Source organism: Stenella coeruleoalba (assembly GCF_951394435.1).
Source record: "Stenella coeruleoalba genome assembly, chromosome: 8".
NCBI classification, from domain to species: Eukaryota; Metazoa; Chordata; class Mammalia; order Artiodactyla; family Delphinidae; genus Stenella; species Stenella coeruleoalba.
The window spans coordinates 49026303-49048162 of NC_137154.1; the positions used below are offsets into that span (position 1 = coordinate 49026303).

General features: G+C 37.1%; 1 protein-coding gene across 1 annotated transcript in view; it reads right to left on the bottom strand.

Annotated features, from left to right (window-relative positions):
* RRM1 (ribonucleotide reductase catalytic subunit M1) overlaps positions 1-21860 on the bottom strand; it is a 35194-nt gene that overhangs the window by 12351 nt on the left and 983 nt on the right. Inside the window, exons 2-11 of the mRNA XM_079930472.1 lie at positions 17018-17106; positions 13575-13752; positions 12359-12459; positions 10024-10083; positions 9134-9173; positions 8714-8876; positions 4531-4672; positions 2757-2840; positions 938-1099; positions 481-560 (exon numbers count right to left, since the gene is read on the bottom strand). Coding sequence (XP_079786598.1) covers positions 481-560; positions 938-1099; positions 2757-2840; positions 4531-4672; positions 8714-8876; positions 9134-9173; positions 10024-10083; positions 12359-12459; positions 13575-13752; positions 17018-17106 — 1099 coding nt within the window. The remainder of the gene's footprint in view (positions 1-480; positions 561-937; positions 1100-2756; positions 2841-4530; positions 4673-8713; positions 8877-9133; positions 9174-10023; positions 10084-12358; positions 12460-13574; positions 13753-17017; positions 17107-21860) is intronic.

Consider the following 21860-nt stretch of genomic DNA (forward strand, 5'->3'; position numbering starts at 1 on the left):
CAACAAAACCTTCCATAATAAAAAGGAACAAAACCTGAAGTACTCAAATTGTGCTACTGTGCTAAAGCAGTACTGTTGTGCTATTATTTAATGAACTATTGACATGTGTGTCCCAGTTGCCCTTGATTCCTGTGTACTACACAAAGCATAACTTGTTCTGTCAAATGTACTTTATGACAAAGCAAATTAATAACAACCCTGCTAAATAACTCTTTGCATTAATTTTTTAAAGGATCAATTAAAAAAACCTGAATACCTATTTACATGTCCCAAAGTTTCAAGAAAGAAGACAAACCAAAATTTTGGTGAAGATTCAGGAAGAAAACATGACCAAAATAAAATTATTAGTCACATTCTCTTCTAGATGCTTCTCAAGATTCCTAGAAACTGGCTAATGATTGACGTAGTTTTAAAATTTAGATCCTGTAAATAAAAGAAACACACAGTTAAAGCATTATTACTCTCATATTTTTCCCATACCTTTCATATAGCTTCTCAAATTCTTCTCCCCAGACCTCATCCAGACCAGGACACTCATTTGGACACATCAAAGACCAGTCCTGCAAAGGGAAGAAGAGTACCCACCATAAGAAACTTCAAATAACCAACCACACGTAGTCCATTAGGAACACTGCAAGCGATATTGTGGCTTCCATAGACTGTCTTAAAAATTTGCTTTAGAAATAATAATTTTAGGCTCAGGCCCAAACATCTAGTTTTGCATGTTTGTTCATGACCCTTCAACCATTTAGGTCAGATAGCATCTACTTTAGAGAATAAAAATCCAAGAAGGCAAGAACGGCATCTCTTAACTTGTTCAGCATGCCTTTCCATTGCATAACATATAGGTGGACTCTTCCTAAGCATGACTTAAGATGACTGAGGAGAAAACTTATATGAATCAAGTTGTTATCACTAACAAGTACCTATCTCTCACCTGATTAGTCTCCACTCGTTTCATGAAGAGATCCGGAATCCAAAGGGCAAAGAAAAGGTCCCTGGCACGCTGTTCTTCCTTTCCTGTGTTCTTCTTTAAATCAAGGAACTCAAAGATGTCTAAATGCCAAGGCTCCAGGTAAATAGCAAATGCCCCAGGTCGCTAATGGTAAACAAATCATCATTCTTCTCAGAAACAGAATAAAACAAAGAAACTTCATATTTTCCAAAGCACTTCAATAATATCTCCTTGGATCTTCACTACAATTAATGAATTAAATGAGATAATACAAATAAAAGTACTATAAAAATATAAAGTAGTAGTAGTTTTCTTACAATTCTAGCAGTAAAAAAGAGCATTTAACATAAAGAAAATGTGGAACAAGAAAGACTAAATAGGACTTCCCTGGTGGCGCAGCAGTTGAGAATCCACCTGCCAATGTAGGGTACAAGGGTTCAAGCCCTGGTCCGGGAAGATCCCACATGCCACAGAGCAACGAAGCTCGTGAGCCACAACTACTAGGAGCCTGCGCTCTAGAGCCCGTGAGCCACAACTGTTGAGCCCGCGTGCTGCAACTACTGAAGCCCACGTGCCTGGAGCCCGTGCTCTGCAACAAGAGAAGCCACCGCAATGAGAAGCCCACGCACCTCAACAAAGGGTAGCCCCCACTCGCCGCAACTAGAGAAAGCCCTCGTGCAGCAACAAAGACCCAACTCAGCCAAAAATAAATAAATAAATTTATTTTAAAAATATAAGAAAAATAAAAGACTAAATAATTTATCCAAAATGACACAGTGAACTAGGGATGGAGCTTCCACTTCAGCAGTCGTCCAGCTCACTTTACACTATGTGACATGTATGCAAAGCCCAAAGAAAATCACTTTAACTTTGACAATAATGTTGTGCTCAAAGGGTCAAAAAGGTGGTATGTCTTATCAAGGTTCCCATAGATTTTTTTTTTTTTTTTTTTTTTTTGCGGTACGCGGGCCTCTCACTGTTGTGGCCTCTCCCGTTGCAGAGCACAGGCTCCGGATGCGCAGGCTCAGTGGCCATGGCTCACGGGCCCAGCCGCTCCATGGCATATGTGGGATCTTCCCAGACCGGGGCACGAACCCGTGTCCCCTGCATTGGCAGGCGGACTCTCAACCACTGCGCCACCAGGAAAGCCCCCCCACCATAGATTTTTTTTTAAGTGCATCAGAAGGAAATTCATAAACTAATAGGTGATTACTATGCCTACATATCCATAAAAGACAGGCTAGATAGTTGCAAACTATCCTGCTGATAACATTGGATAAATGATCCAATACTCTCAACTTTACTTTTCCCTCTATAAAATAGACAGAGTTTTGTTTTGTTTTTGTTTTCTTTTTTTAAAGAAAAACCTAGAAAACATATTACAACCCTTTTTCAAGGTTAGGTATCAATATGAATCACAACTTCAGAAATTCCTTGCAAATAAACTGTCATGTAAGACAGCTGACTCAATCACTGGCTGCCTGGAGCCAGGGATAAAGTATGTATTGGTGGGAGTGATGGGTGAGTAATACAAAGGTGCATGAGGAAACATGTTGGGGTTATGGAAATGTTCTATGTCTTGACTGGTGTGATTACACAAGTATATACATCTGTCAAAATCATCAAAATGTATACTTCAATTGTATACACTTAAAAGTAAAAATTATACTCATTAAATTGATCATAAAAGTGGAAAAAAGCAAAGTTGTTAGAAACATACACAATGAGCCATCTTATTATAAGCATATATGAGAAAAGATTTTCAGTTCTGGTTTCTAGGACTTTCAGTAACAAAGCATACCTTGTTTCCACCTTGATCCACATATCGAGCTGTGTTGTTATATACTCTCAACATCGGTACAAGACCATTGGAATTGCCATTAGTCTGAAAGAGAAACTGAGGATAAAGGCATCTGGAGGAGAAATAGGGGGCTCAGCAAGAAAAAGAACAAAACGGTTCAACAGTGGACAAATTACTCTCTCCCAGTCTACAGTTTCATCTGCTCCCCATCTCTCCCTCTGCTTTAAAAACATAATGCCCAACATAAAATAAAATTTTGCTGAATAAATCGCAATTATGTACGAAGTTATTTCATGGCATCTCTAATTTACAATGAGAAATTACAAGTCAAAAGAATCCAAAATCAGGATAGCTAAATTTAAACCCCACACATTCAAAAGGTCATTATATAAAGAAATACTTTGGGTAGAGTAAAAACGCTACTACAGTATCTTTTTCCCAAAAGAATTCAAGGCAATTTACAATAAGAATTATATGCAATGGATAAATCAAGACAATAAGGTAAATGGAGATTCTCAGCAATAAACGGATTCTAGAATGAAGATGAAAAAAATACATAAACTCTTAAGACTAAAAGATACCTCATCAAATTTTTAAAATAATCCTTCTAACCCCAAGGCAAGCCTTTAAACAACCTAGAAAGATAAGTGAGCAATGGCTCACCCTACTATTATGTAATGAACACCACGTAATGGAATGGTTTTCTTCTGGACTCTAACTTTATTCTATAGGGTTAGATATTTTCTTCACCTTACAGAGGAGGAAACAAACTCAGAGATGTAAAATAACTTGCACTAGGCCACACTACTAGTAATTAGTGAAGATAGGATTTAAATCCAGGACTTAACCAAAACGATTACCTTTTTTTTTCTTTTTTTTCCTAACTGAAGTATAGTTGACTTACAATAGTTAGTTTCAGGTGTACAGCACAGTGATTCAGCATTTTTGCATATTATACTCCATTATAGGTTATTACAGTATAATGGGTATAATTCCCTGTGCTATACAGTATATCCTGGTTGCTTATCTATTTTAATATATAGCAGTTTGTATCTGTTAATCCCATGCCCCTAATTTGTCCCTCCCCCCGTCTCTCTCCCCTTCGGTAACCACAAGTTTGTTTTCTTTATCTGTGAGTCTGTTTCTGTTTTGCATATACATCCAGTTGTATTATTTTTTTAGATTCTACCCAAAACCATGATCTTGACTCCCAGTGAATAGTGAACTAGAAGAGATGAAATTTACCTCATTAAGTGACAATGTTTAAAGCTTGAATCTTGGCTCTATCACATATTAAGTGACTAATCTCTGGAAGTAATTTAGCTTTCTAAGCTTCAGCTTCCTCACTTATCAAATGAAGACTTTGTGGCTATACTCACAAAGTTACTGTAAGGAATAAAGTTTACTGTGTCTGTAATGATATCTATCTCATAAGGTTGCAGTAAGGGTTAAATGTGTAATTCACATAAAACTTTTACAACGGATTCAGCATGTAGTGAGCAATGAATAATAATAATGCTATCATTATTGCTAAAATAAATCAGGATTCCAAAATCTGACCCTAGAGACCATCTAATCAACCTCTAATAAGACAGATGAAAATGAGACCAGAAGTGGTGAAATTACTCAGTCTAAGTCACACAGCCAGCAAGTAATTAACAGAGATCCAGGTCTCCCAAGCCCCAGCAAATGCCCTCTCAATCACAAGCCTGGTTGCTTATGGACCTGAATCCCCCTAAGCCTATACACTTTTAGTCACACAACAGAGGCTTACCCCAGCAATGTAGCTGCCAGTAGCTCGAATACAACTCACAGCAACACCAATTCCCCCAGCCGACTTGGATATCAATGCACACTGCTTTAGAGTGTCATAAATACCTTCAATGCTATCATCTTTCATACTCAGAAGGAAACAGCTACAGGGGAAAAAAGTCACAACTCAGCAAGGAACCGAAGCAAAGCAGAATCAAAAAATGACTATATAATCCAAAGACAGTAAGTTAGGCAAATAAACAATTTGAAGCTTACAAAATTCCTAGGGGTTTTTAGAAGGAAAAACACAAAATAAAACTTTTTACTGGATATGACACAATAAGATATATCAACATATATTGTTTTAAAATCACCTTGCTGCCTACCCTAGATGCTAAGCCTGGAAGGAAGGCTTAAGAGATAAGTCTAAAAATATTAGCTTCCATGCTCACCAGACTGCAAATGTGCCATTATAACATTTTCTCATGTAAATTCCTAAGCGTACATAACACCTTTTCAACCTATTGGTAAGCCAAGAAAAATTAAACATTTATGAAAAAACCCCACCTATCCAATACTGAACCAAATTTGGTATGTCCATCAAAATTTAGCTTCCTTACAGTCTTTTTGAAGACAACCCTTCTACCTGTGCTTTGGATCTTATCCTCCTACCCCAGGAACCTTAGTCTTCCAATGATCCCTTCAGTAACTTAAAAATTCAACCAATCAGACGGACTCTGTTGACTTTTTCTATTAGATATTCAGACATTCAGAAAGGCACAGAGAATAATATAACATATACTTTGTACTTAGCACCTACCTCAAGAAATAAGACACTACAAATATAACCTAATTACAGTCATATACCATTTCCATGCCTTTCTACGTTCTTTTAGCATTGACATATGTTCCACATTTTTGAAATTTCTGGCTCCATCTTATCTCTCTGTAACCCACTTTTATTTAACTCAATACGGTGTTAGAGATTCATTCCTACTGATACATATAGGACTAGTTTATTTTCACTGCTGTAATCTATTCCATTGTATGAATATACCAATATATTTTGTCCATTTGCCTACTGGTGGACATTTGGATTACTTCCAATTTGTTTGCTATTCTAAACAATGCTGCTGTGAAAGTTCTTAAACATATCTCCTTGTGCTTATGTCTAAGGATTTCTATAGGGTATAAACCTAGGAGAGGAATTTCTGGGTCAAAAGATATGCATGTGTTCCACTTTACTAAAGATTCTCCAAAGTGAATGGGTACATATACTCCATCTAGCAATGCATGAGAGTTCCCTATGTTCCACACTCTTACCAATACTTACTATTATCAGCCTTTTAATTTGTATCAATCTGTTGGGTATGAAATATCTCATTATGATATTAACTTTCATTTTCTTAATCACCAGCAAAGTTTATCATCATCTCACGTGTTTATTAGCCAATCAGTTTCTTCTACAAATTAGCCCATGTTTCTATTTCGTTTTGTGTCTTTTTCTTATAATCCTTCAACAGTTAACATACATTGCAAATATCTTCTCCCAGTCTGAAACTATTTTCACTGTATTTGGTTCACAGAAGTTTTAAGTTTTAATGTAGTCAATTTTTCCTTATATTGTTTGCTTATTATATCTACTGTAAGAAATCCTTCACTACTCTGAGGTCATATATAATCTATCAAGATTTAGGTTGATAGTCATGATGTCTGCAGCTCACTTTCAAATGACTCAGCCAAAAAAAAAATTTTTTTAATTTTAAAGATAAAAATACATATATATGGCAAAATGTTAGTAAGTTTTTTATCTAGGCAGAAGTGAGTGCATGGGTGGAGTTCACTGTCCTTTTCTTTAAATTTTCTGAATGTTTGAAATTCATATTAAAAAGTTGAGGAGGAAAATATTTATTTTCTCTATATGTTCTTCTAAAAGATTTTACTTTCACATTCTCTTGAATTTATTTCTATATATGGCATGAAGAAGGGAAATCTAATTATACTTTTCCCCATAGGATAACCAATTTCCTTAGCACTGTTTTCCCAATGAAATGCAATGACACCCTGTTATTCATCAAGTTCCCATATAAGCCTGAATCTCTTTTTGAGCTCTCTGTTATGTTCCAGTGGCCAGAGCAGATACTATACTATCCCAGAGTAAATATCACAAAGTATGGTATTTACTCTGGGATAGACAAACCATGGGTTTATAGTGGTCTTGAAATCTGGTAGGACTTTTTCTTCAAAACTATCTTGTTATTTATATTAGTTTCCTGTAGCTGTCCTAACAAATACCACTAACTCAGTGGCTTAATATAGAAATTTGTTCTCTCACAGTTCAGGAGGCCAGAAGTTCAACATCAGTTTCACTGGGTCAAAATTAAGAACATTCCTCCAGAGGCTCTAGGGGAGAATATGTTCCTTGCCTCTTCCAGCTTCTGGTGGCTCCTTTGCTTGTAGCCACATCACTCCAATATCTGCCTCTATCTACACACTGCCTTCTTTTCTTCTGTATGTATCATATCTCCCTCAACCTCTCTCTTATAAGGATATTTTTACTGGATTCAGGGCCCACCTGAATAATTCAGGATAATCTCCCTATGTCAAGATCTTTCTTAATCATAACTGCAAAGACTCTTTTCCTTATAAAGTAACATTTACAGGTTCCAGGGATTAGGACCTGATATCTTTGAGCAGCACTAGATTATTCTTAGCATTTTGCTCTTCCATATAAACTTTAGAATCAGCATGTTGAAATTCTGACTGGAATTACACTGAAACTATAGATTAACTTGGAAAAAACTGACATTGTTACAATATTAAATCCATTTATGAATATAAGATCACTCTCCATTTATTTGTTTTTTAATGTCCTTCAATTACGTTTTAGAATTTTTTCCTCAAAAGCCTTACACAACTTTCATTAGATTTATTCTTGGGTACCTTCCAGTATTATGATATGTTTTAAACTTAAATCTTCTAACAGCTAAAATACAGAAACTCAACTGATTAATTTATGTCGAATTTACATCCAGATATTCTGCTGAAATCTCTTTTTAATTCTAATAATTTGTCTGTAGATGCTCTTCAGGAATCATTACAGTTTCGTTCCCTCATTTCCAATCTTTTTTTTTTCTTATCTTACAATGCTGGCTCAGGCCTCCACTAGAATGCTCAAAACAGAGGTCCAATAGATCTAAGTTTTTAGTGGATTATCTTTTACCAAATAAAGGAAGTTATTTTCTGTATCTATTTTGCTAGTTTTTTTATTATGAAAGTATTAAATGATATAAAATGTTAGTGCAATGAAGTACATTAATACACTTTTTGATGTTAGCATATCCTTGAGTTCCTTGGATAAAACAAACTTGCTTAGGGTGTATTAGTCTTTTTTTTACAAATTACCAGACTCTGTTCCAATGTTTCCTTTATCAGAAAATGGCACCATAATAAATCCTGTTACTCTACCCATAAACTCAGGAACCACTCTTGACTCATATCCAAATCATCAAATTCTATCAATTTTACCTCCCAAATCTCCTGAATTTGTCTATTTCTCTCAATCTCTACTTTCACCTCCCTAACCCAAAATACCATAATCTCTCATACAGACTACGATTAGAGTCCTCTAATTACTGTCAGTATTTACTTTTTAAAAAAAAACTTTATTGAGATATAATTCACATACCATACAATTCCCCATTTAAAGTGTACAATTAACGGTTTTTAGTATATTCGCAGAGTTGTACAACCATCACCACAACCATGTTTAAAATTTTATTATCGGCATTTGTCTCTCTTCAATTCATTTACCACACTGCAGTAAGAGAGCTTTCCAGAAAGTAAATCTCATTTAATCAGAACAGGAGCGATTAAATGTATATCAGGGCTTCCCTGGTGGCGCAGTGGTTGAGAGTCCGCCTGCCAATGCAGGGGACACAGGTTCGTGCCCCGGTCCAGGAGGATCCCACATGCCATGGAGCGGCTGGGCCCATGAGCCATGGCCGCTGAGCCTGCACGTTCAGAGCCTGTGCTCCGCAACAGGAGAGGCCACAACAGTAAGAGGCCCGCGTAACGCAAAAAAAAAAAAAAATGTATATCATATTAATTTTTAAGTGATGAACTGCCTAGTTTCTTCAGGTCAAGGTTTATTTCCCTAGCAAAAGCATTTCAGAACATTAAAAGCGACTATAGATGACACATACCTAGAAAGTTGTGGGCGGTTGGTGCCAGCATTGAAGAGAGTGGGAGAGGCATGGGTAAACCACTTCTCAGAGAGAAGGTTGTATGTTTCAATAGCAGCATCAATATCTTCTTTGTGAATGCCCACAGATACCCTCATCAACATATGCTGTGGTCTTTCAGCCACTAAAAACAAAGGAGGAATTTTCACATAATGGGACATGTGAGAAAAACTAGGCTGACATATGTACTTGAGTCAAAAAAAGGAACACCAAAAGACAATTTTAAAAATTTTACACCAATAAGCAGCAAAATTATTCATAAACTAAACCTGAAGTTTAAAATGTTAGAGTTTAAATAGAAGTGCTAAGGCTAATAGCTCAAAGCTCTATTTTCAATATAATGAATAGAAAATGTACCACACAAACACATTCATGTCTCACCTTTTCCACTGATCTTCAACAAATAGGATCGCTCCAGCGTCTAGAAAAAGCAAAACAACAAAAAACTTCCAGGGCATAGTTTTTAAAGACATAGTAGATATACCATTCACAATAAGGCAATCTTTTTAAATCTTCTCCGTTTTTAATATAATCTTAAATGACAAGAATAGCATATTTCGTTTTACTAGCTTTAGCTTGGAACATTATCAATTGGCTATTTGTTTTGGAAAAGACTGCCTGAAAATTTCTGGAAAAAGCCAGCTCTATGTTAATATGTATAATGTTAATAGCAGATGTTGTAGTATTCATCACCACATCATAATGGCTAACATTTATGAAGTGCTTATAACAGGCTAGGCATTGACCAAAGTAACACACACACTCACTCCTCAAGAGAATTTGCTGTTGAAATTTTATTATTATCCCCATTCTAAAGATGTGGAAACTGAGGACAGAGAGATTAAGTATCTTGCTAATAAGAAATGGAGCAGAGATTTGAACCCAGGTGGTCTGACACCAACATTCATGTTCTCAATCACTACATAATACTGTTTATCAACACAAAAGTACCTAGAAAAGCACTTGGCACATAGTAGGAATTCAATAAACAGTTGTTGCATAAACAGTAGAATATGGAATCATTCTGGCAAATTACCTGCATAACTCCAAAGGTATCCAGAAGTAATATTTGGAAAACTTGAAAACTGCAAATGAATAAGCTGTCTTTCCTTAATTCAAACAACCACCACCACTCTAACCCCACTAATCCCACAGGTCCCCCAACTCCCAACAAATTACTACCTCTATAATTATATCACTAAAACATAAACAAAAACCTGTATTTCCTGATTCAAGGAGGAATTCCCACTCATTTGAAACCCATTATTTACCTTAAAGCCAAAGTAATTATAAGAGAAATCTCGGTCATAGATAATGGCAGAATTCAGGCGCTGGTGAAGGTAAAAAAAAAAATCCATAATTAAGATAATTAGATTTATTTTCACAAACTCTGGTATCTTTCAGCCCTGACTCCAGAACTAAAATCGACATAGAATATAAAAGAGATAACACTAAGTATTACTTAGTATAGAACAGAAATCCATACCTGATGTCAAGAAAAAAAAAATTATATAAATTGAGTATCCTAATTAGGTTTAAAAACATGTACATTAAAGGACTAGAAGAAAACATTTAAGTATAAGTTGTATATAAGTAAAAATACATATGTGACTTACCAAACTTTCCCTATTATGTTTACAGTACATCTCTGAAGAAGGAAAGAACATGAGCATAAAAGGGACTATATTATCACCCTTAAACATGTTTTTAGATTAGCTATTACTCCAAAAGTATCGGAGCCATATAATTAATAATATGTATCTTCCATTTTAAACTGCACATAACAATATATAAGATAAATAATTACGTTAATTCTAAGGCTCATCAAATCCACGGTCCTTTAACAGGTTTCAAACAAACTACTGCTGTGACAGTAATATTCTAAAGCAGAACTGGCCATTGTTACAGGCTTTTGTAGGCTATAGAGCCATTTAAAGAAAACAAGCAATTAGGCACAAATAATCATTTTGGATAGAGAAATGTGGAGCCAGTCTTTCAAAATACTATCAGTATTTCCATATAAGGATCCATGTCCAAGGACTTGAAAAATCTATACAAAACTCTTCCCTACCAAGTCCATGCGCCATAACTACCGAGCCCGCGCTCTAGAGCCCGAGAAATACTGCTTTACACAGTATATTTCAACATTTTCCAAATTCCATTCATTCAGGTATCATCTCATCTCCATGATTTGTGTTAACTACCATCCATTCTATTAAGACTTTCATTCTCACTTTTTTTTACTTTAATAAGTTTATTTGAAAAAGAAACTTGTGGGAATTCCCTGGCAGTCCAGCGGTTACGACGCTATGCTTTCACTGCCGGGTTCAATCCCTGGTAGAGGAACTAAGATCCCACAAGCTGCAGGACGTTGCCAAAAAAAAGAAAGAAACTTGTATGTTGATTCCATAAGTGGAAGACTAGTATAAGTTGTCATAAAATGAAAACCATAATAGGGAGGGAGGGAGGGAGACGCAAGAGGGAAGAGATATGGAGACATAAGTATATGTATAATTGATTCACTTTGTTATAAAGCAGAAACTAACACACCATTGTAAAGCAATTATACTCCAATAAAGATGTAAAAAAGAAAAACAAAACTCTTCCCTTCCTCTTAAATTTTTAAGGGCATCTTTGTTGCCAAAGACAGGTAGGGGTCTTGCATGAAAAATGGAGAACTGAAATACTTGATTATCAATATTTATTTTTTAGATACAGGTTTCTGCTGTCGTCATTTTATTTTTGTTTTTCACCTGTCTTCAAGATTACACATATGAACAACACACAACTCAGTTTTCCCTCAGTCTCTTTAACATCAGATACATATTTAGAGACAGCCGACTAATCATTCTATTACCTACAGTTAAAAGTGGTTTCTAACCTGTGCAGATATCCATGGTAAATAAATCCTGTGTGCAAAAGGGCTGGCTGGACCTACCCATCTTTTCCCTTCTGTTCTTTGGGATGTAGTAAAGAAAGGGGTTGAAACACAAATGGATAATTTTTAAGCTGCTGAGCAAGAAGATCTTTCAAAATTTTACCTGAACCACCCTTTTGGAAGTCAGTTTAGCAATGTCTACTAAAATTTTAAATGTACATACTCTTTGGCTCAGCAATTCCACTTAAGGAATTTACCTTACCGATACACTCATCTACAAGTAAAGCGCTACCATACAAGGATATTCACTGCAGTGAAAAATGGGAAACAAATATTCATCACTAGAGCAATTCTTACATATATGTATAATGATGATACAGCTACAGAATGGAATTCTATGCAGGTAATTCATAAATGCTAATAAAGAACTATCTCTAAGATACACTTGCAAGTGAAAAAGTAACAGAAAGAATAGTATGCACAGTACACTACCACTAAAAGGAAAAATAAAGGTACACATACGTGTATTACAGAACAGCTCTGGAAAACTACATTTTAAAATGACAAAATGTTGCTGTTTCTAGAGAGGAAAACTAGGATTCAGAGAAGCAGAAAGAATTACTTTTTACCTCTATCTCTTGTAGTGTTTAAATTTTTTAAAATGCGCTTATTGTCTTAAAAAAAAAGAATCTATAAAAAATTTTTCACCAGAAAAGCATTATACATACATCTTTATTGGCCAAAACAATATCCACTGTTGACTTGGCCACCATGGGAGAGTGCTTGCCATTATGTGGATTTATGTAGTTGAAGAGGTCTTCCATTACATCTAAAAACAAAACAACAGAAAATTAAAATATCAAAATCACTTAACAGCTAATTCAATCTTCAGGTAACAGTTTAAAACAGTGGTTCTCAACCGTTTTTCATCCCAACCCACCTTAGTACCTAGCACAGAAAGTGCTCAATGAACATACACACGTCTAATAAATATATAAGGAAATATATATATTTATATATATATTTAGCTTATAAATATATATATATTTATAAGCTAAATCTTCCAGAGTTAGAGCATAGGCTCCTGTAGTTTGAAAAAGACTGCCAGATGATTCTGACATATAACCCCATTGAGAATTACTGGTTGAAAATAAAGAAAAACAGAAATTACAACCTCTTCTCAAGTTTTTTTTATCCTAACAAAACAGACACTCAACTTAAAATTCAAAACCTATCATCCCAGGCATTTTACTTCTATAAATGCACATTTAGTAATAAGCCCTCTCTCTTCCAGACATCACAGCAGTATTTAGTCCTCTGCATTTATACATATAATACACATATACACAAAGCTGGCATTCTGACTGAATTTGACTTGAATCCATAGTCAATTTCGGGAGAACTGATATCTTTACAATAAATCTACTGAAGAGTGAGATAGAATGTTTAAGTCCCCATATAACAGATCTCGAATTGAAAGCTGAAAGATTTCTACTCTCAGTCTACCAGCTGACTTCTTATATACCACTTTTTATATACCTAACAAATTATTTAACCTTCCTTTGCCCACATTCCCTGAGCTATAAAATGGGAGTGCTGACTAATGGTGACAAAAGACTGACTGTAACACTTTGTTTAACCCAGAAATTATCAATAAATATTATTCTTTTTTCCAACCACACCACCACCAAGCATCTAAAGATGCGTTTCAAAAAAAAAAAAAGAAACAAAAAGATAAAGAAAAGTAGCCATTGACCCTTCCATGCAGCAGGTCAGCAGCATGGAGAAATAGGAAGTTCTAGTCTCCCTCTGCCACTAACCTGCACACTTTGCTTTTTTAAACAAGATGGAATTTCTCTTTTTGACACTCAAGGTTTCATTCTAGTACACTTATAAATTTTCTGAGAATACTAAATTCTTTCTAACTTTTTCCTCTAGACTCACCACTGAATACTTTCTTTGTTTCTTTGTGCAAGTTAGAGACGGCAATCCTTGCTGCCAGGATGGCATAGTCAGGGTGCTTAGTAGTCAAGGTCGCAGCTGTTTCAGCAGCCAAAGTATCTAGTTCCACAGTAGTGACCCCACTGTATAAGCCTTGGATTACTTTCATGGTGATCTGAGCCTGTAAAAGCAAAACCAAGAATCACTTGTGCTTTCCCAAGAACCAACAGCTTCCTTAAGAGAGCCATGAAGAAAACAACCAATTTATATCAAAATAAAAGACAACTTCCTTTTATGAAAAATTATCTTTCAGAATGGTGGGCTGTGGAAAATTTAGTAATGAGAATTCATAAGCCAATAGAGCTGCTAGAAAATGCATACTACATATACAATGAAGAAGTGTGGGACGAAAGAAAGAGAGAAAGAGAAAGAAAGAAAGCGGGGGGAGGAAGGGAGGAAGGAAGGAAGTTAGTTTTAAAATCTAAGTAGAGCTTTTACAGAGATTAACAGTCACACAGGGAAACAGCTGAAAACAGACCAATGATTCTATAATTATTTCCCCATCTTTCATTCAAATTCTCTCTATATAATCAGGGTTCACGCTACATACTTACCCATTTTGCCCCAATTCTACCTAAGGACAAGTACGGGAAAGCAAATGAATCAAACTTTAATCATTCCAATGAAAGGAGATGAAGATATAAGTTAGAGTTGGGGCTGAGTCATCAAATAATTTAATGGCTACTCCCTCTTTAACATTTCACAAATTACAAAATATCTCAACTTTCATGATCTTCTCTGACATTTCACAATTACCTGTGAGATGGGTATATAACTTTCACCACTTTACATGAGGAACCAGGTTACTGGGACTTGCCCAAGCTTTACTATCTAAGCCTTCTGGCTCCACATCCCATTCAACCTCAATGCATTTCACTGTTTTCAAGACCGTACTGTAAGAGATACCCCTCTTTAAAACACACGATGCTAACACACATATATATGGAATCTAAAAAAAAGAAGGTTATGAAGAACCTAGGGTCAGGACAGGAATAAAGACGCAGACCTACTAGAGAATGGACTTGAGGACACAGGGAGGGGGAAGGGTAAGCTGGGACAAAGTGAGAGCGTGGCATGGACATATATACACTACCAAATGCAAAACAGATAGCTAGTGGGAAGCAGCCGCCTAGCACAGGGAGATCAGCTTGGTGCTTTGTGACCACCTAGAGGGGTGGGATAGGGAGGGTGGGAGGGGGGGAGACGCAAGAGGGAAGAGATATGGGGATATATGTATATGTATAGCTGATTCACTTTGTTATAAAGCAGAAACACACCATTGTAAAGCAATTATACTCCAATAAAGATGTTAAAGAATAAATAAATACATAGATAAATAAAACACACAATGCACAAGTCAAGAAAGACAAATTCGGGGCTTCCCTGGTGGCACAGTGTTTGAGAGTCCGCCTGCCAATGCAGGGGACATGGGTTCGTGCCCCGGTCCGGGAGGACCCCACATGCCGCGGAGCAGTGGGGCCCGTGAACCATGGCCACTGAGCCTGTGCATCCGGAGCCTGTGCTCCGCAACGGGAGAGGCCACAGCAGTGAGAGGCCCACGTACCGAAAAAAAAAAAAAAAAAAGACAAATTCCATGTTGTATATATGTATGTGTTTACTGAATCTTTAAAAAAAAAAAAAGATTAGGGAATTTCCCAGTGGTCCAGTGGCTGTGTCTCCAAGCTTCCACTGCAGGGGGCACGGGTTCAATCTCTGGTCGGGGAACTAAGATCCCACAAGCCATGCAGCCGAAAAAAAAAAAAAAAAAAAAACAGATTAATCCAACAGAAAATGAATGCCATTTCCCAGTTGACAAAAGCATGCCCCCTCAAAAAAAAGTGTATAATTACTAGTTTAAAATCTATTCCAATTAAATTTCAGACCTAAGCTCAGGTTGCTCCTTTCTTCTCAGATCCAACAATTAACTCATGTTCAGTAAAAGAGTAGTGAAGTCTTCTAAATGATTTCTGGTGCTACGTGGCAAGTAATCAGAACTCAGAATAAAATAACGTCTGTGTGCTAATAACCATGCCAGATCTAAAAACACGTAGACTTTTTCAACTAAATCTACCCTAGAAAGCTCGAGTCAGCTCTAGCACACCTGCACTCTGAAATGTGTGCATGAGGCAATAGAACACCTACGAGTCAAGACACCTAAGTTCTTCTTCCTACACTCCCACGCACTTGTACAAGTCACTCCCCTTCACTTTGGACCTTTCTTATCTATAAAACAAGGAAGATGAAATACGATGATCTCTCAGGTTCGTTCCAACTCTAATATTCTACTATTCTAATTATTGTCTAGATTTCTAAATGTAAAAGGGAATTTATAATAAGCGTATTTTAAAGCTGTATAAAATTATTTTCTTTTGACCATTTTGGTCAATTCAATATTTATTGAGCATCTAATTATATATGTGTTAAGCATTGTGGATATCACAAGAACAAGATACAGGCCTCCCCAGCAACTCTCGGGGAGGACAGAGACATATAATTAATTTCTATACTAGGTGGTTAATGCTATGAGGCCAGCACAAGTGCTAGAGTAGGACAGATAAAATACCTAAATAAGGAGGGGGCAGTATGGGTTTAAAAAAAAGAAGGTTCTTAGAGACTCCGTTTAGTAAGATCATTTTGAAAGCCATGTGGAAGATGTATTTGAAGACGGCAAGATGAGAGGAAGACCAGGAGAACACTTCAGAGACCACTACAGATAGCAGTCTAGATAAGGGATGCTGAGGGTCTAGAGTAGAGGAGTTATAGAAAGAGAAAAGCACAGCAACTTGCTTATGAATAGCTGGCTCTCCTTAATTTAAAAGCTGGCCATGAAATCTATTTTATATTACTTTTATATTACTTTATATTACTTTAATGTATTCTTTCTACATAGATAACAGAAAAGCAAATTTCCAACCAGTTTCTACCCAAATGACCACAATTCCAAAACAAGTTTTTCCACTTATGAATAAAATAATTTGCTCAAAGAACTCTCTAATATGAAATGTTAATGTCAAGTTTTCCTCTTTGCTCACTTTTATAGCTCTCTGAAAAGTCAGAACTCACAGCACGGAACAAGATTTAGAAAAAAAGTTTTGTTTTGTTTCGTTTTGTCTGTTTTATTTTTTTTGCCACGCCACACGGCTTGAGGGATCTTACTTCCCCGACCAGGGATCAAACCCAGGCCATGGCAGTGAAAGCACCATGTCCTAACCACTGGACCGCTAGGGAATTCCCAGGAAAAAAGAAAGTTTTAAGCAATAAATTCACATTTTATATCCAAGGCCAAACCAAAATATAGAGCAAGTGAGTGAAGGGCCAGAGATAAGAGACAAGTAAAAAGAAGCGCATGAAGCAAGGAACCCAAGACATAAAGCCCATTTACTTACAGGATCAACAAAGTCCATATTGAGTCCATAACAAAGCTTCTGGATTCGAGATGTAATTTTGTCAAACATAACTCGCTCCTGGCGGCCATCTAAAGAATCAAACCATAGATTCATGTTAGCACTTATTAAGATAGCAATGTCAAAGAATCAAACGTAATCAGCATGTAAACTTTTTAAATTGGCCAACATGAAATGCAATTTCATAGATAAAAGATTCAGACCCCCAATAGTTCATCGAGAGATTATTTTTTCATCTTCAAAAAGTAGGGATTCTATACTGATTCTTCCCTTACATTATACATCAGATGGATTCTTGCAATAAATTTCCCTACCCCACCTTGTCCAAATGACAGGCAGAATTATTCTTTAAAACTTAAGTCAAAATCATATCACTACCCACCGCCGCCCAATAGAGGTTTATCATCTCCTTCAGAATCAAGTCAAAATCATTACAACAGTCCACAGACTCCTATACAACCTGCCTTGTGTGCCCCCTTTCCCAACTTCATCTCCTACTCTCCCACCTTCCTCACTCACCATACCCCGCAACCCTGGCTCCTTGCTATCTATACCTCTTTTAGGTCTTTGCTCAATGTCACCTTCTCAATAAGGCTTTCCCAGATCACTCTATTTTAAACTGCAATGCCCCAAACACAGCCTTGCTCCTCTTTATGCTCCTTCTATGCTTTATTTTTCTCTATAGCACTTATGGTCATCTGACATACTCTATGTTTTACTTACGTATTTGTTTATTGTGTGGCTCTCCACATCCACTAGAATACAATTTCCAAAAAGAAAAAGATTTTGTCACGGTTTATGTACCAATGTATTCCCCAGTGCCCAGACCAAAGACCAAGGCCTACCACATAGTAGGGACTCAAATATTTATTGAATGCTAAATGATTTATAAACCTGTCGCCATTCTAACATCTTCATGATAAATTTGGCTTACATACTCTCCTAGAGTAATTAATGATTTTGAATTTACTTCACACCATGTGAAGAAGTACTTCTTTCTATTTGTAACTCAAAACAATCTTCCAGAGGCAACCTCTTAGTTTTTATTTTGGAGATACGGAAGCATATACATATGGATCTCATCTAGTTAGTCCTTTTATGGTTTTGGACTTAGATCCTATTGCTCTTTGCTCTTCCTAACAAAAAGTCCTGGCTGGCCCAAGGACGTTCTCAAATGTTTGATAAAGAATAAATAAACAGTAAGATACCACTAGTAACCCATCACCAATAGAACAAGTTAGTTTCTCTTAAACACTGATATATTAACTAAGATAGCCCTTCTCTTTCTGATCACCACTGTGACCTCCTTTTCTAACCAGACGCACATATGCCAGTGTTTAACTCTGGAATACAGTTAATTAGCTGGCCTACACTGGGACTGAGCCCTCAATGCTCTACCAGCTGGTTAGGCAGACAGGTGACCACAAGGCAATATTAGCAAACTGAGAATCTGCAGCTGCCAAATTAATCAGGAAACTGACAGAAAGTACAATGGCAACTGTCTTAATTCACACTGGAAAGTGGAGGCACACTAAGGGGCTGAAGGACCAATGATCCACTGTTCTCTAGCCTATCATTCCTCTTGGTCACTTTTTTCAACCCACATGTTGATTTTATCATATCACTAATCCCTGCTTAAATTATTATCCTCTCAAACAAGGCCTTCCTTAATTTGGTACCACATCTCCTCTACTGTTCCTTGTGAAATAGCCTAAGTCCCAACAGGGCCTCCCATTCCCACATCCATATCACTGCTTATACCTTACTCTGCCTAAAAGTCCCTCTTCCACCTTTCCATACGTCTAACACTCCTCCTCACTATTCAACTCTCACCACATCCATGAAACCTGCCCCAACAACTGTAACCCACATTGACCTCTTCTTCCTGTGAAATCCTCTAGAACACTAATTGTCTGATTTCCTCTTGGTGTAAGCTGTCTTTTTTAATTCCTCTCTCTTCAGGAAGACTTTGCTAATACTGTAAGACCAAGGATGTGTCTCTTCTACAAGATATGAACTTTCTATTCCCTCTACCTGCAACGTTCAGCCCACGGACCTTCACATAGCTGACTCTTAGTATTATTCAGGGCTCAGATCAAATGTCAGCTCCCTCCCTGAGGGTACAAACCAAGATTACTTTCTCATTCATCTTTATCACATTACCCTGTTTTACTACCATCATCTCACTAACCACTATCTGGAATTAACTGATTCTTACATGTTTACTTGTTTCTTATATACACTTAACTACTGTCACTCACCGCAGAATGTAAACTCCAATGAGAAAAGGGATTTAGCTTGTTTTGTTCACTGCTGAATCCCCAGTACCTAAAACAGTTCCTGGCATAAAGAGATGCTGAATACAGTCAGCCCTCTGTATCCATGGGTTCCACGTGAACAGATTCAACCAACCGTGGATCATGTACAATTTACGATCCGCAGTTGGTTGGAGCCCTGGATGGGGAACTGGAACTCAGATGCAAAACCCACCGAGGCCGAGGGACTACTATGGGACTTGAGCATACACGGATTTTGGTATCCACAGCAGGTCCTGGAACCAAATGCCCATGGATACTGAGGAATGACTGTAAATACCTTCTGAATAATTGAATGAATGGGCTTCTATAGCCTATACTTTACCTATTAGAATATTGAACATATTTTATTATATTATTGTTCTCGTCTATCTTTCTCAATTGATTGTAAAGATTTTTGAAAACAAGACCTATGTCTGCCTACTCACCACTGTAACCTCAGTGCCCAGCACAGTATCCACACAGATCTGTAAAATATAGTAACACAGTGGGCTGTAAAGGGAATTAGAAAGGATGGGAGGGAGGAAGGGAGAAGAGAGGGAGGGATAGACAAAGGATATGGAATAGAAGAGATTATCAGAGGGCAAACAAATGCTTTAAAAGGTATTATTGCAAACTTTTGTTTCAGTTTTATGTAAATATTTACATATACGTGTGTGTGTGTGTGTGTGTGTGTGTGTGTGTGTGGTGTGTGTGTGTGTACTCAGTCATGATGTAAAATGCAAAGTTTTGAAAACACTATACTAAAGTCCAAAGCACACTTTTCAACTCAGCTACACTGCATTTGTTCCATTGGTTCTCAACTTTTTTTTTTTAACCTTAATCTCCTTGAGCAATACGATACTGTCCCACCAAGAAAAATAGCCCAAGACAGCAGATGAGAAAAACTCATCTACTATTCCCTTCTGTTATCTAACAATTTTCATATGGATTATTCCTGCATCCCTAACAGCCCTAAGATCATGGAAGATGGAGATGCCTTCTCCCTCTATTATTTCCCTCATGGTGCTAAGCAAGATATTAGCACATTCAGTAATACTTTAGGTAGGCTGCTAGTTGCCCTCCTGAATAATCACATTAAGATTAACAAAACCTACATGAGTTAGTCTGCTACTATACTATCATGCCAGAAATGGGGGGGGGGGGTGGATACCCTAAGCAAATTAAAGATCAAAAATAAAATAAAGAAACAAATCTAAGTACAATGTTGTATATTAACAAGCCTTTACAGATGAACCAGTTTGCAAGGCAGAAATAGAGACACAGAGGTAGGGAATAAACCTATGGACAACAAGGGAGGAAAGCGCTGGGGGGCGGGGTGTGTGTGTGAATTGGGAGACTGGGATTGACATATATACACTAATATGTATAAAATAGATAACTAAATAAAAAAGAAAAGAAAAGAAAAGAAAAAACAAGGCTGGCAGAGTCTAGCAGCAAACCATCTGGATCATATTAGGTTCTCTGAAGGAATGAGAAACAAAATAAGACCTGCCTTTTGTTTGTTGTAGATAGTACTTTTTAAACCACAGTATTCGAAAGTGGACCCAAAAGGTTAAAAATGCAACACAGAGGTGTTACCCACTCCAGAGATCTAAGTCCACAAGTTGTCAATTCATCTGTTACAGATTTATCATAAGGGCTCCTCATACTTACATACCTTTTTCTAAAGGTCTAAAAAACTGAATGCTCCTCTCTCATTCACAGGTATGGACCAATAAAAGTGCACTATGTATTTTGATCTTTGGTCTCATCAGCTAAAACGGGAGACTTGGGAAATTCAGAGAATGATGTTCTAAAGATACTGATGCCAGGAAGGTCCACCCCTGTCCATCTCTCAGCTGTACGCCACCTAGTTACAACCAAATCAACTACCTGCCTACTCACAACACTCATGATATCCTATATTTTAAAATAATTATTCTCATCCACTCATGAATGAGCATCTATATTCATGGCAGGTCCTGTGCTAAGTGTGGGCATAAAGTCCTCATCTTTGAAACACTCACAGCCTAGTGGACAAAACAATCAGTCAATCAGTGTTCACTAAGTGCCTACAATTTTGAAATAACTTCTTTGCTTCAACAGAGGCAAGTAGAGTCGACTCAAAACGTGTTCGTACCTGTCCCATATGGTTCTCTGTTAAGAGTATGTTTTGCTCTTGTTTTTCCAACCTGATTAAATCTTTTCCGGAGGCAAGTCTGTCTCCTCTTATAATTAATTTCACAGAATCAAGCAAAGGACTGACACAAAGGAAGGTACTCAGCAAGCCTAACGGGAAATAAGTGTTGAGGAAGAACACAAGTCCCTGGCCCTTCCCGGTCCCCCACGCCGCCAGAAGATGTCTTGGCCACCCTACTCTAATTCCATATCTCTTCCCATCAAGGGTAAGGCCAGCCAGTCCCGATCCCAAACTCCTCTGGGACCACTCCTGGGGCAAACGGCAACACATCCCTCACGAAGGGCAAACTCCGTGGAGATGTCTGTATCTGAGCCTGACGTTTTTCACC